We start from the raw sequence: 14,645 nt of genomic DNA on the forward strand, positions 1-14,645 counted from the left end.
TTATGGCTGTTAAGTTAAATTATTGACAAACTATAACATCTTTTTTAAATTCTGTTTCAACTTTCATGGAGTAGACATGTACGACTCTGTTCTGGTCAAATTTCACAACTCTCAAGTCTATCGTCTTTGTGTAAATCGAGTTTGAATTGGAAAAATAAAAAAGTGTTACAATTGTGCCGGTTCTCCCCTAGGCTATATGGGTGATGCAGCGCTGCTGACGTGAGGCTAGAAAGCCCTTGCCTGTTCTAGGAAGACTGATCCAATGCAGCAAATATATTAAAAGGCTAAAGTCGTACATTGGCTATGTTGTAGCCTATCCCCAGAATATCAGCAGCAAACTCAGTCTCTGTCTCGCAAAACAGTCTCCAAATAAAACGCACATCGGCCTGTTGCCTTTTCTGCCAGCTTGTGAAAATATATCGTCCAAAATGCTTGATTGCATTGCATTCTCCACATTTTAGCTACATTTTCATGTACCACATCAGCATTTTTGTTCAGTGAATCTTTTGTAAATTGCTTTACAATTACCGTCGGGCCTATAGGCCTATTGCCTGGCTTGCCTCAGCTTCGGTCACGTCCTTAAAAAACGCAATTTGCCACATAATTTCAACATGCTCCTGGCCTACTAATTAATGCCTATTGTACTTTATTTTTTGCAAAAAGAAAGAAATCCTTGATAAAATAACAAGTCATTCACATTATAGGCTACTTTACACACTGTTATGTCAGGGTGACTGAAAGCCTGTTCTGAAGACTCCCATTATTTTAACTGCACGAGCGCGTCTTTTTCAGACAGACAGCGCAATTCATTTTAAAGCAATTTACAAAAGATTCACTGAACAAAAATGCTGATGTGGTACATGAAAATGTAGCTAAAAATGTGGAGAATGCAATGCAATCAAGCATTTTGGACGATATATTGTCACAAGCTGGCAGTATAGGCAACAGGCCGATGTGCGTTTTATTTGGAGACTGTTTTGCGAGACAGAGACTGAGTTTGCTGCTGATATTCTGGGGATAGGCTACAACATAGCCAATGTAGGACTTTAGCCTTTTAATATATTTGCTGCATTGGATCAGTCTTCCTAGAACAGGCAAGGGCTTTCTAGCCTCACGTCAGCAGCGCTGCATCACCCCCTACATTAAAACAACCAGCGGATGGTGGGCGGGTGCCGTTTCGAAGATTGGTCAAAAAACTTTGGTGTTGATGGATGGCTGATGGATGATAAGTTTTGCTATGCAGTTATGGTTGAAATAATAGCCCATCAGCGCATCTCTAGTGTGTGTGCCTCTCTCTCGCTCAGAGGGGAGGGAGAGGCTGAGGGTCGATCCAGCATGGATTCTAAACTCTGTGGTGGATAGGATCTACAATTAGGTGTTAACAATACTACTACGCTAGGTCGAAGTACTCCCAAGTGCTATTGCGCCACACATTGTAGTTCTCCGGTTTATTCGCTTGGAAAATCGCCACGTTTCATGTTGCGTGGCCGTAGCATTTCTATCAACTACTCGTGCAACTGTATTTAAGTCGGTAAAACGTGGATGTTTTTGATTACTTCTACGCTTAGTTGCCGTCAAAGCCCGCTAGCATAGCAACATGCTAACACAGTCCAGCCGCGCACCAGAGCGTTTGAGTGCACGTACGGACACGGGAGAGGTATGACTCAACTCGTGAAAGTTAAGGTAAGAACATATATTACTACTGACATTGGGTGGCGTGTTCCTTTAAGCGGTTATTTAAAAAAGAAATCCTCCGGGGGGCCATGGCCCTGGACCCCTCTAGCATTGCTGAGTTAGGGTGGTGGTAGCATAGAGGTAGAAGTAGCTTGGCTAGCATGCAGTAGCCTGAAACGTTGTGGTTTCAGTCTCCACCATTGTGCCCTTGAGCAAGACACTTAACCAAAAGTTGCTCTGGAGTCAATGTAGTCAATGTAGTCCCTTGTAATAGAATTAACATACGTAAGTGTAACTTTCTGAGATGGGCATGGGTGCCCTTTTCATGTCTGGGCCCAGTGGCTCATAATCCGTACATGCTGGTAACTACAGTACCAGGATATGTGACATGAGTAAAGTTAATTTTACTAGTAATTTATTTGTAATTCAACCCAGGCTGCATTGTACAAAAACAACAAACAAGATGGGCATGAGTAGCATGATTAGTATTTAACTGATTTGCTTACATTATGATTCCTCATTCCTTATGTACTGAAGGATCATGATGTCTAAATGTTGTGTTAACATTTTTTATGCATTATATTCCATTGCAAGCAGCATTCTATGGAAGGCACTCATGGATTCAGCCCTAGACCAATCGACATGAGTAATGTGACTCTCTCTAGAGACTTACACGTGAGTGATGCTGTAGGCTCTTACCAACAGAGAGTATCTTGGGTGTACTGGTAAACTGCCACCCAAGCACACGCTTGAACTCTAAAGCTATTTGTAAATTCAGGGTCCTTTAGAACACTCTAGACACCCCAGCACTAAAGGTGGAGCAGAACATCACATTAGTGTAACTTGCAGACTAAATGTTTATTCAACCTTTATTTAATTTGCGGAAATTCATGAAGGGTAGGCCTCATTTTCAATGATGTTGAGATTATGATCATAATGAAATATTACACAGTAAAATAGTACGCAATAGTTGTAGTGAAATGTAAAAATGCATTACATTTAAAAAATAAATTATTAAAAGACATAACATTTTAGAGAAAAAAGAAAATATATATTAACTGGTAGCCCTAAAATCTTACTTCAAAGGCTAGAATAACTAGATGCACCGCATAGCAGTACATAATATGACCACCGTATGGTGCTGCATGTACAATCCAAATAATGCTTCTCTGGCTTACAGTACAGTACAACTCCTTATAAACTGTGCATGCACTCCGCATGGTTGCTCAATGGTTGTTGTATCTCAAATTTTCACATTTTCTACAAAAAATATATGTGTGTTAAAAAGCCTCACTCGCCATGTGTGCAACCTCACTAAGACAAGTCTTCAATAACAAAAAGAGTATTCTTTGATGAGTTCCAAATGTGCCTAGATGACTGCACTGTGCTAGCGGCGGTCGTAATGCGAGTTAAGCAAATCATTAGAATAATATTGTTTGGATAAATGGAATCTGATTTTACAAATGCACCCCAAGACGGGAACAGCAAATGTTCCTGAAATTTAGTTGTGTTACATTCATGTAATCACAAATATATTAAAATACATTGTGATTATGCACATATACAGTATATCCCATTCCCATTTCCTTATAGTTCTGATCAAATATAAAATATGGCACTTTGTCCATCAAACTTGAGCTAATCTCAGTGGCAAATTTATAGCCAATGTAAATCTGAGTATATTGATACAAATATCTGAAGGAGTGGTTGTAGAAAATGTCAACTTGGGAATCTTTTAATTGCCTCTATGTATCAATAAAGTATTTGCTCAATAGTAGTAAAGTCCCGTCTATTTTAGGTAGTGATGTTTAATGGAATAACAATCTCTACCTACCCATACAGAATTTTGATGTCAATAGATTTTTCAATGAGTTGTTTGTCTGTTTCTGTTTCAGGCCATGGCTGAACTACTTGCAGAAAACTATCATAACATATGGGCCAAGAATAAGAAATCTGAGCTTGAAGCCAAAGGTAGTCTCTATTTCAGCGCAATCACCTGATGATCTATTTTTCCTGTGTTTCTAACTTTCTTTCCTCACACCATCAGCTCTCTTTCAGAAGTATAGAATAGTATAGAATAGTATAGTATAGTATAGAATAGTATAGTATAGTATAGAAAAGACGCTCATTATACAAATACTTTGTACCTGTACAGATACAACAGCAAAAAAAAAAAAAACAACTGCAGCTTTTCATACAAAAGGTCACTCCAATACATCTGGAAAGTGTTACGATTTGCATTACCCCAATGCAGCCCATTTTTCCAGGTTGAGTTAACAAACCACACATACGAACCAGAGGCAAATGTAGTGTATAATTTTATATGTCTATATAGTCAAAGCAGGTGAAATTGTAAGCTAGAAGCTGTCTACTTGAGGATCAAACTATTTAATAAGAAAGTAAATGTACTTGAGTAAGAGTGGAACGTTCTCTGGATTAAAGTTACTCCTATGAGTACAAGAAACAATTAGTTAGTAGACAAGTAGACAAGACACATTACTACCCACCTCTGCATACCTGCCATGCATTCTCACATGACTTCTTAAGTGTTTGTGTTTTGCTAGGTGGAGGGAGCCATCCTTTGCTGGTGCCCTATGACACTCTAACGGCCAAAGAGAAATCAAGAGACAGAGAAAAAGCACAAGACATCCTGAAGTTCTTTCAGATAAATGGTTATACTGTGTCTAGGTGAGTGAGTGAGGGTGTTTCGCTTACAGTTTGTTTGCTCTCGTCCAAATCAGTTAATGAACTCCAAAAAATGTATTGTTATGAATATACTGTAAAAGAATTTTCTGAAGAAAAGAGGACTAGTTTATCACACACACTGCCTTATATAGTGTAAGGCATGTGACAATTTCCCTAAAACAGGTGATTGGAGATCAATGACATCATATGGGAATAACTTCACATTGGTTAACGTTGACTTCCCATTGAGTGAACTTGAAAGAGAACTGAGTGATTTCCCATTGGCTACTTGAAGAAACGTCTTCCAAATACTATTCTGCTTCACACTTTACAGAGAAAACATGCTGTCTTGTGATCAAGGCTTATCCGTCAGCTACTTACTTGCTACTATTATGCATGCTGTTAGTTTGTGCTCTACCACTTACTAGAAGGCAAAGCACACCTGGCTGCATGAACCAATTAGCTCAAACCATTGATTAGCCCAGGTTAAAGTTTGATCACATTCCCACCACAGACAAACTAATTCAAAGTTCTTTTGGAATTATGTACCGAGACCACCTCTTTTCAAGGGTCTCTGTGGTGGTTTTGGTCTACACCCAATCGGTACACCTGACCAAGTGATTTCCGTCAAGGAATAAGACAAACCAGAGTCTGGGGGAGTTGTGGCACAAGCAGCTGCAGCGTCCATGCTACATTTGAGTTCAAGTGCCCACAGGGACCCGGGTTCAAATCCGACTCGCAGTCATTTCCCAATCCCACCATATCTCTCCCACTCGCTTCCTGCCATTTTTCACTGTTCTATCTGAATAAAAGCAAAAAGCTCAGTGCTCTTTTAGCAGTGACACTAAACTGTATGTATGTATTGTACAATTCACAGGGCTAAAAAGGAGCAGGATCTTGACACACCCTCCATAGAGAAGCGATTTGCTTACACTTTCCTACTGCAACTCATTACCTATGTGGACCAAGCCCATGAACATTTGCTGGAATTTGGTGAAAATAGACTATTTCTATCACATTCTACGATTTATTATGAAATCATAATGCTTTGTGCTTTTTCCTGTGTAGTGTTCTTGAGAATATTTAGACTACATTCTTACACCATATTCATTATACAGCAATTGGTTGTGATGCTATTTTGCACTTGATTTCAGATGCCAGTAATCAGCCAAAGGGAGAAAAAATGTGTCATGACCAGCAGATGAAGTTTTTTGGGAAGGTTAGTATATTTTTTGAAAATTGGTTGCAGGTTTGGAATAGTTCTGTATCTAATACCACTATGTGATACCCTGTAAAATAGTACTGGCTATTTATGTTTTGAACATATCAGTTCATAAATCATTTATTTATTTTACTGTATCAACCCATAGGAAATGAGATCTCACCTGTTTCTCCTAAGGGACCCTTAGGAGAAATAAGGTAAGATAAGAATAGATTGAGCAGATAAACAGAATATTTTGAGATCCTAAATTGAATTTACAGTAATTTGGATTTGGGCTGAGACAATAAAAGGGCTATTTCTCAGCTGTAAGTCCATCAGTAATTCCTTTGTTCTGCATAGTAACTGTTTCCAAAATGGTAAGAAGCAGACTATAATTTAGCAGTTATTTTATTGTTTTTATTGACACCTTTTGCATACTATGTATAGAAAGTAAGTTAATTTACTAGACTAGGCTTCTTTAGAATGTCCAACCACACTCACACCAAAGGGTCTCAACTTCAACCACTATACACCCTGGGATGCCTAATTTAACAATTAAGGCAAAAAGTACATTTGCCTCAAGAATGTGGTGTTTACCCATAATTAGAGTCTTGGAATTTCAGAAAAACACAGCACCAACAATTTCATGGTAAAGAGAGATCTAGATATAAATATATAAAAATTAGTGTTGCGGGCAGATTGCATTTGTAGAAAAGTAGTCATTTATATATCTAGCAACAGAGGAAGAGGAAAGGGAGATGAGAAAAATAGAAATGCATTTACAAAACTACAGCTCAACCCCTCGCATCCCGCTTCCTGAAAGGTGCCTGGCACTTTCAGCCCGACCTCCACGTCAGTGCCCCTGTGGGACCTCATGATGGTGCTAAAATCTCTGAGACTCTTTGACGCCCTGCAGGGGAGGCGCACCTCACCATTTGGAAACCACTTGTCTATGGATCCGAAGGACGCAAAAAAAAAATCTATCGCTTTTTAGTAACTTCAGTAAAGAAGTTTACAGTAAGAGAGGAGACTGGGCCAAGCAAAAAACGTAGATAGTATGACCATGATATAAATTTAAAGTTGTGATTTTCTTGGACTGGGCTTGCAGTCACAGTGTTGAGTTCAAGCACCCTGGTTTGGTGGCAGCTGTCCTTGTACACCAATTTGAAAACCCCTGCCCTAGACGATATTAAACTCAAAATGGTGTAGCTCAAAACCAATCTACTCCTCGCCCTGACACCGGTCAAGCCAGTGAGCAACCTAACGACCTTGTCAGTGAACCCTGCTTGTATGCTTGTTCTCTGCAGAGGTTTTTAAGATCCTTCTCCATCCGAATCCCTTCTACCAATCTAAAGTGCTGGCCTCAAGTTTATTATTGGTGAAGCTACTGTACCTGTTCAGCTATAAAGGATGCATTGTGACATATTTTGAAACTTTACTGAGGAGAACAGCACAATACTTGATTTCCAAAGTGTAACTGAATGACAATTATCCTTAAGAAAATTGCAAAAACAGTCATCACTCATTTTGAGTGAGTAATTGAGTGACTCATTTCAATCTGATGTGTGTGTCCTTTCTCACAGGTGGTCTTACCCCTCGTGGATCAGTACTTCAAAAACCATCACCTGTACTTCCTGTCTACTGCATTACACCCTATCAGCAGTGGTGGCCATGCCTCCAACAAAGAGAAAGAAATGGTGACGAGGTAAGATTGCTAGATAGAGTGCTAAATAGACTTTTTTTTTTACTAATTAATCACTAATTCAAATTTGTTATGCAAAAGATGACCCATTTGAATTGTGAAAATAATATGTTTAATAGAAAAGATGATGTACTGTATAGACAATCTATGAGTGAAAATATCTGGCCGGGCATTCCCTAATATATACCCTAATCCCCACCTTAACATGAGTTATGGTGTTTGTACAGCTTTATGATCTCTCAAAAGTAGTTTTTGCTTGAGGTGCTAGTTAAGGTAAGCTAGTCCTTGATGTGCCAACAGTTGTAGATACCTGCTAGACATTTCTTTTGAACAATGATCATAAAAGAGCTTTGTGTGGAAGTGTTTTGAGGGCATTGAGCAAAAATATTAATTTGAATTAAGGTTGTGAAAAGACTTTGTTCTGTTTTTAATTTTATTCTCTCGTTTTATGAATCAACATTTTATTAGAATGAAAATTTATGTAGAAAAGCACATTATAAATACAAATAGAGCCATTCCGAAATTCTAACTCCACTTCTTCTGCAATCTTTTCAATATTAACAGTTTTCTAACACTATTAGAAATGTTTTTTTCTCTTTTACCTTTCTCTTGTTTTCAAACCTCTCTTGCCTAGCCTCTTCTGCAAACTTGGAGTTCTTGTCAGACATAGGATATCACTGTTTGGTAAGGATAGTGTGGAAACGTTCCAGTATTGTCTTGAGTTCTGCCTGATCATTTCAGACTCTGAAATCATTTCCACAACAAATTTCCTTTGTGTGCATGTTGCTATTTGTCTTCTAACAATTATTCACTGCATGTTTGTCAGAAAATTTGGTTTTGTGAATATTATTTGTGAATTTATTTCAGTATTGCTATGTTCCAACTGGGAGAAAATAATGTAAATTAAGATAATAAAAGTAGTCACAATGTATTCTACATTGTGACCAGTTCAGACTTAATGTAAACATAATGAATATATTAACAACTTTTGTAAGGTATTGTTCAGTGTAGCAAAAATTAACTAGAAAAGCATTTCCTGAAGGAAATACAGTGCATGAAAATGCCAAAAATATGATGTAAAATATCATACAGAGTAAAAACAAACTATATTGGTTGCTAGGTAGATGAGGTTTAATATAGTTGGAATGACTGAACAGTTAAATAGGTGGATAGTTTATATAGTTAAATGATTTGCTTGGTAGATAAGGTTTAATATAGTTGGAATGATTGAACGGTTAAATAGGTGGATAATTTAAAAGGTTAAATTATTTAGGTAGATAATTGACGATAACTGACAGTTGGAATGGCTCTAATGTTTGCTAAAGATAATAATGTTAGCCAAGTTACTTAACTTAACTACTAAAAATGAAAACATTAGTAAGCTAACTAGCATGTTAGCAACACTAACTATGTTAACCATGTGACTTAACTAACCTAGCTAATTATTTTTAGTAGGTATGCTAACTAGCATGCTAACATTTTAAGTATGCTAACCATGTGACTTAGCTAACTTAGCTAATCATTTTTAGCAGTTTTTATTAAAAATGCTAACTAGCATGCTAACATGCTAACTATGTTAACCATGTTACTTAGCTAACTTAGCTAATCATTTTTAGCAGTTTTGCTAAAAAATACTAACAAGCATGCTAACATGCTAGCATGCCAACTATGCTAACCATGTTACTTAGCTAACTTAGCTAATCATTTTTAGCAGTTATGCTAACTAACATGCTAACTATGCTAACCATGTTACTTAGCTAATTTTAGCAGTTTTGCTAAAAATGTCAACAATGCTAACAATATTAGCTATGCTAACATGCTAGCTATGCTAACCATGCTAACTAGCTACAGTGGGTAGGAGTCATAGTTGATGACAAGTAACAGTTACAATGGCTGAACAGTTAAAAAGTTCAGTAGTTTAAAGGATTAAATTGTTTAACAGTGAAATATTGTAGTGAGGACTTTTATTTTGAAACAGTTTTTGGCAGAGGAAGCAGTTGAATAGGGTGTGTAGTTTTAATAGGGCCAGTTTGTATGCTTAAAGCCTGAGAATGGCAGTTGGGACAGGTGGCCTGAACACCTGCCATAGGATTCTAATTGCTGTGATATCATAAAGGGCAATATTAAGTCAATGGGGAAATTTTGACTAGTTACAGTGCATGAAAATGCACTGTACTGTTCTTCCTAGGCAACAACTTATTATTATTCCGCTTACCACTTTTTCCGTACGCTATTTCTCTTGAACAGTTTAACTTAGAAACTTCATTCAAAATTTGTAACGTAGGTATTCAAATGGACGAAGCTGCTATGTCTTTTCAACTTTGAAACTTTTATACTTTTTAAACTAAAGAAAAACTTTTTAAAAATCCCCATAGATTTAACATTGCTGATTGTGACATAATACGGCCGTTAAGCAATTAGAATCCTATGGCAGGTGTTCAGGCCACCTGCAGCCTCAGGCTTTAAGCATACAATCTGGGTCAATTAAGACTACACATCCTATTCAACTGTTTCCTCTGCCCAAAACTGTTTCAAAATAAAAGTCCTCACTACAATAATCCACTGTTAAACAATGTAACCCATTAAACTACTGAACTTTTTACATTCAACTTTTAAACGGTCTACTTTTAAACTATCATTAAACTATCTATCTATTAAACTAGCTGTCTATCAACAACTTTTAAACTATCTACATTCAACTTTTAAACTTTTAAACTATATACATTCACTAGCTGTCTATCAACAACTTTTTAACTTGTCATCAACTATGTCAACATTTTTCATCAACTATGACTCCTACCCACTGTAGCTAGTTAGCATGGTTAACAAAGTTAGCATGTTAACATTGTTAACATTTTTAACAAAACTACTAAAAATGATTACCTAGGTTAACTAAGTCACATGGTTAGCATAGATGGCATGTTAGCATGTTAGTTAGCATTTTTAACAAAACTGCTAAAAATGATTAGCTAGGTTAGCTAAGTAACATGGTTAGCATAGTTAGCATGTTAGCATGCTAGTTAGCATTTTTAGCAAAACTGCTAAAAATGATTAGCTAGGTTAGCTAAGTAACATAGTTAGCATGTCAACATGCTAGTTAGCATAGTTAGCATAACTGCTAAAAATGATTAGCTAAGTAACATGGTTAATATAGTTAGCATTGTTAGCATGTTAATTAGCATAGTTAGCATAACTACTAAAATGATAAGCTTGGTTAGCTAAGTCACATGGTTTACTATACATAACTGCTAGTAAACATTAGAGCCATTCCAACTTTCAGTTATCGTCAAATATCTACCTATACACAGCCATTAAACTATTTGAATATCAACATTCATTCAACTTCCAGTCTGTCAACAACTTTTAAACTATTTACCTTCAACTTTTAAACGGTCTACTTTTAAACTATCATTAAACTACCTATTAAACTAGCTGTCTATCAACAACTTTTAAACTATCTACTGTCTATCAACAACTTTTAAACTATCTACATTCAGCTTTTAAACAGTCTACTTTTAAACTATCAACTTTTATTAAGCTATGCAACCACCATGTCTATCCTAGCATCACCGTAGTAACCATCTCTGTATTATCTGTTTTAACTATACATGATATTTTACATCACAACTTTAACATTTTCATGCACTGGTAATTCCTTGGAATTGCATTTCTAGTTTTAAGTTCTTATTGTTTTCATATACAGGATATTTCCCACATTCATTGTATGCATTGTCATGACTTTAATTAACATTGAATAAACTACTGTAAATGGCATACATGATGAAATTACACAAATAAAAAAACACAAATATTTAGTATAGAATATACAACACTGTTCAATATACGGTAAGCCATTTTGAGGACATTTTACACAATAATACTGCAATTTGTACACTTCACAGTTGACTTGTGGCATGAGAGTGCCTGACAGGTTAATCGTATATTATGAATAAAGTATAGAACATGTGTTCTGTGTATTATTGATTGATATGATTGATCATTCATAATGCATGTGCATCATACAGTTCTGGACGAATTTATTGGAACCCTTTGGGAAGAGGGAATTTAGCGCTTTAGTGCTTAGAATAATGAATTTCAGCAACAACTCACTTCACTTTCTCTCTTAGGAAATGATGCGGCTTCTATTGTGAACTGTCTCCACATACTAGGACAAACACTTGATGCCAGGTAAATATTCAATCACAAGGCTGAACTGATCTCAAATTCATGTGTTGCTCTGGTATTTTTCTTTTCTATCTGTTTTGACCACCGTTAATAGATGAGATAAAGTTCAGACTTTATCAGACTCAAACATTTCAGGTTTCATATCAATTTAGACATTGACAGTACAGCTAGTCTATATCTAAAGGGTATATTATTATATTTTTATAAGATTATGTGATTTATGTGAGTTTGTATCTCTGTTTGTGTTGAGAACTGTGATGAAGACAGGTTTGGACACAGTGAAAGCAGCACTGCGGGCATTCTTTGACAATGCTGCTGAGGACTTGGAGAAAACTATAGAGAACCTGCAACAGGGCCAGTTCACTCACACCCGTGCTCAGCCTAAGGGAGTAACTCAGATCATCAACTACACAACTGTGGCATTGCTGCCTGTGCTCTCCTCCCTCTTTGAGCACATCACACAAAACTTGTTTGGGGAGGATATCATACGTAAGTATTATCAGACCTCTTGTTCACTCATTATAATGTAAAATTTCCTTGACAAACTTTGAACTAACTGAGGCTGTTCCAAAAATATAACCCATAATGATGTCCTTAGAATCTCATTATTTGAACAGACTTATTATTATTATGTTTTCTTTACAGTTGATGATATTCAGGTGTCATGCTATAGGCTACTTAACAGCCTGTATTTACTGGGCACTAGCAAAAGCATTTATGTTGAAAGGTATGTTAAAACAATTTCTCTCATTTAACAGTGTCAAGTCATAACAACTATTTTTTAATTTAATTTATAAGCACCGAATATGTAAAATGTATCTTGAAAAGTAATAGATATACAGAGTAAAATAAAGAAATATTTGGGCTGGAAGAGATTCACATGTAGGTATTAGTGTTTCAGTGATAATGTTAGTAGAATTTGTCTCCCCTTTCTAGACAGCGACCAGCCATAGGGGAATGCCTGGCAGCTTTTTCAGGAGCTTTCCCTGTTGCCTTTTTGGAACCTCAACTCAACACATTTAATAGTCACTCCATTTATAATGTCAAACCCTCAAGGGAGAGAACAAGTATGGCTTCATTTTTTACTGTCATTGTATAAAACATTTGACTTCCATAAAACATTGTAAAATGCATGTCTAAAGGAGAGACTACTACAGTTTTTGTAAACTGCATGTACATGAATAAATATATGGTAAATCCTTACATACATACAAAAAACCTCCTTTCATCTAACCCTTCACCACTACATTTCAGTTACATCTATATCTCGTTTAATGTGTAAATTGTCAGTAAGATTAAACAATTATGACCACAGAATGTTTTCCTTGCACTAACATCAACGACAGATCATTTTGTTTGAGCATTTTTCATTGATTTCAACTGACTGATTTTGGAGCGTGTCCAATACAGTAGTTGCATACATTGCACAGAAAATCCTGACTGTTCTAATCAGTAATTTGATAAATTGTCATTACATTGTTACTTACCTTGTTGTAAAGACAGATATGTTTCAGCAGGTTACTTGTGGCTTACATAGGTAACCTGCTGAAATGTATGTCTCTCCTTTTACTGCATTGTCGCTTAGTTTATTTTGCTCTATTTTGTTTCAGCTCTTGGACTACCTGCTCAGGTGGAGGAAATGTGTCCTCTCATTCCATCTCTTGAGAAGTCCTTGGAAGAGATTATGGAGCTAGCGGAGTCAGGCATGTGCTACACACAGATGCCTCATGTGATGGAGGTGGTGTTACCCATGTTATGCAGCTACATGTCACGCTGGTGGGAACATGGGCCAGAGAACAACCCTGAACGAGCAGAGAGCTGCTGCACCTCACTCACATCCAATCACATGAACACGCTGCTGGGGAACATCCTGAAAATAATCTATAACAATCTGGGAATTGATGAAGGAGCCTGGATGAAGCGGTTGGCAGGTAGGCACAGTATGATAGAGAGGTAGTATCTCTGTGTTTGTCCACTGTCAGACATGTCTCCCCCCTACACATCTGCTACATCTCTCAGGTCACTAGATGATAAAGCAGCTTTTGGTTTTGGTTGCTCTACTGCTCAGCTCTGGAACCAAATTCCTGATGACATCAAAGGTGTTCCAACTGTGGCCAGTTCCATATTTACCATGCTTCACCCGCATGCAATATGCCATACTTATCAACAGCTAATTGTAATTCACACAGCTATGTTATAAATAATTGACAAGCTGTGGTATAGATCAAGTTAAATTCAAATTTTGTCATTTGACCAAATGTTTTTTGGTATAGATATATATTTTGGGAACATGATATTGTAGGCCCACTAAAGCTTGATACTCAACCTTACTGTATATTTGGAATGGTTTTTACTAACCTCAGAGTAAAACTCATGTCCATATTTCAATTTTCAGTCTTCTCTCAGCCTATCATAAGCAAGGCCAAGCCTCAGCTTTTAAAGTCCCATTTCCTACCTTTGATGGAGAAACTGAAGAAGAAAGCCGCCATCGTTCTGACAGATGAGGAGAACATGAAGGCTGAGGGACGGGGAGAGATGTCCGAGTCTGAGCTTCTCATCCTGGATGAATTCACCATCCTTGTTCGTGATCTATATGCTTTCTACCCTCTCCTCATACGATTTGTGGATTACAACAGGTACCATGTCATTTAAAATTGATAAAACTAATGGCATGTTGGGACTTCTTCATTTATATTTTAATTCTAATATTTTCTATTCTTAGGGCAAAATGGCTTAAAGAACCTAACCCAGAGGCAGAAGAGTTATTCCGCATGGTGGCAGAAATCTTCATATTTTGGGCAAAATCACATGTAAATCAAATTGCTATCTCTCTCCCTTTCTCTCACTTACTCACTCACTCACACTCAGTCACTCACTCACTCACTCATTCACTCACTCATTCACTCACACACCCATACATACACACACACCTTCTTTTCTGCGTAATGGTTCCACTGTCTAAATTCTTTAGTGTGATTCCTGCAGTGGTGTAGTACATTTGCACAGTATAGTATATACAAATGAATCAGTGCTCATCTTTCCCGATTGCAGAACTTCAAAAGGGAGGAGCAAAACTTTGTTGTTCAGAATGAGATAAACAACATGTCTTTCCTCATTACGGATACCAAATCAAAAATGTCAAAAGTAAGTACAGTATATTGAGGGTTGTATGTTGATAGTGTATGTCTGAATACTCTG

General features: G+C 36.9%; 1 protein-coding gene across 1 annotated transcript in view; it reads left to right on the top strand.

The window, feature by feature from the left end:
* The window catches only part of ryr2a (ryanodine receptor 2a (cardiac)), a 142,614-nt gene that overhangs the window by 84,393 nt on the left and 43,576 nt on the right, over positions 1 to 14,645 (top strand). Inside the window, exons 57-71 of the mRNA XM_076298837.1 lie at positions 2,269 to 2,349; positions 3,570 to 3,645; positions 4,239 to 4,362; positions 5,237 to 5,352; positions 5,514 to 5,578; positions 7,144 to 7,265; positions 7,897 to 7,946; positions 11,390 to 11,450; positions 11,698 to 11,936; positions 12,093 to 12,174; positions 12,384 to 12,514; positions 13,058 to 13,378; positions 13,843 to 14,083; positions 14,170 to 14,257; positions 14,499 to 14,591. Coding sequence (XP_076154952.1) covers positions 2,269 to 2,349; positions 3,570 to 3,645; positions 4,239 to 4,362; positions 5,237 to 5,352; positions 5,514 to 5,578; positions 7,144 to 7,265; positions 7,897 to 7,946; positions 11,390 to 11,450; positions 11,698 to 11,936; positions 12,093 to 12,174; positions 12,384 to 12,514; positions 13,058 to 13,378; positions 13,843 to 14,083; positions 14,170 to 14,257; positions 14,499 to 14,591 — 1,890 coding nt within the window. The remainder of the gene's footprint in view (positions 1 to 2,268; positions 2,350 to 3,569; positions 3,646 to 4,238; positions 4,363 to 5,236; positions 5,353 to 5,513; positions 5,579 to 7,143; positions 7,266 to 7,896; positions 7,947 to 11,389; positions 11,451 to 11,697; positions 11,937 to 12,092; positions 12,175 to 12,383; positions 12,515 to 13,057; positions 13,379 to 13,842; positions 14,084 to 14,169; positions 14,258 to 14,498; positions 14,592 to 14,645) is intronic.

Source organism: Alosa pseudoharengus, unplaced genomic scaffold (assembly GCF_046254945.1).
Source record: "Alosa pseudoharengus isolate Yale_2024_CS ecotype anadromous, Long Island Sound unplaced genomic scaffold, YU_APseudo_1.1 YU_APseudo_1.1_scf_21, whole genome shotgun sequence".
Taxonomy (NCBI): Eukaryota; Metazoa; Chordata; class Actinopteri; order Clupeiformes; family Clupeidae; genus Alosa; species Alosa pseudoharengus.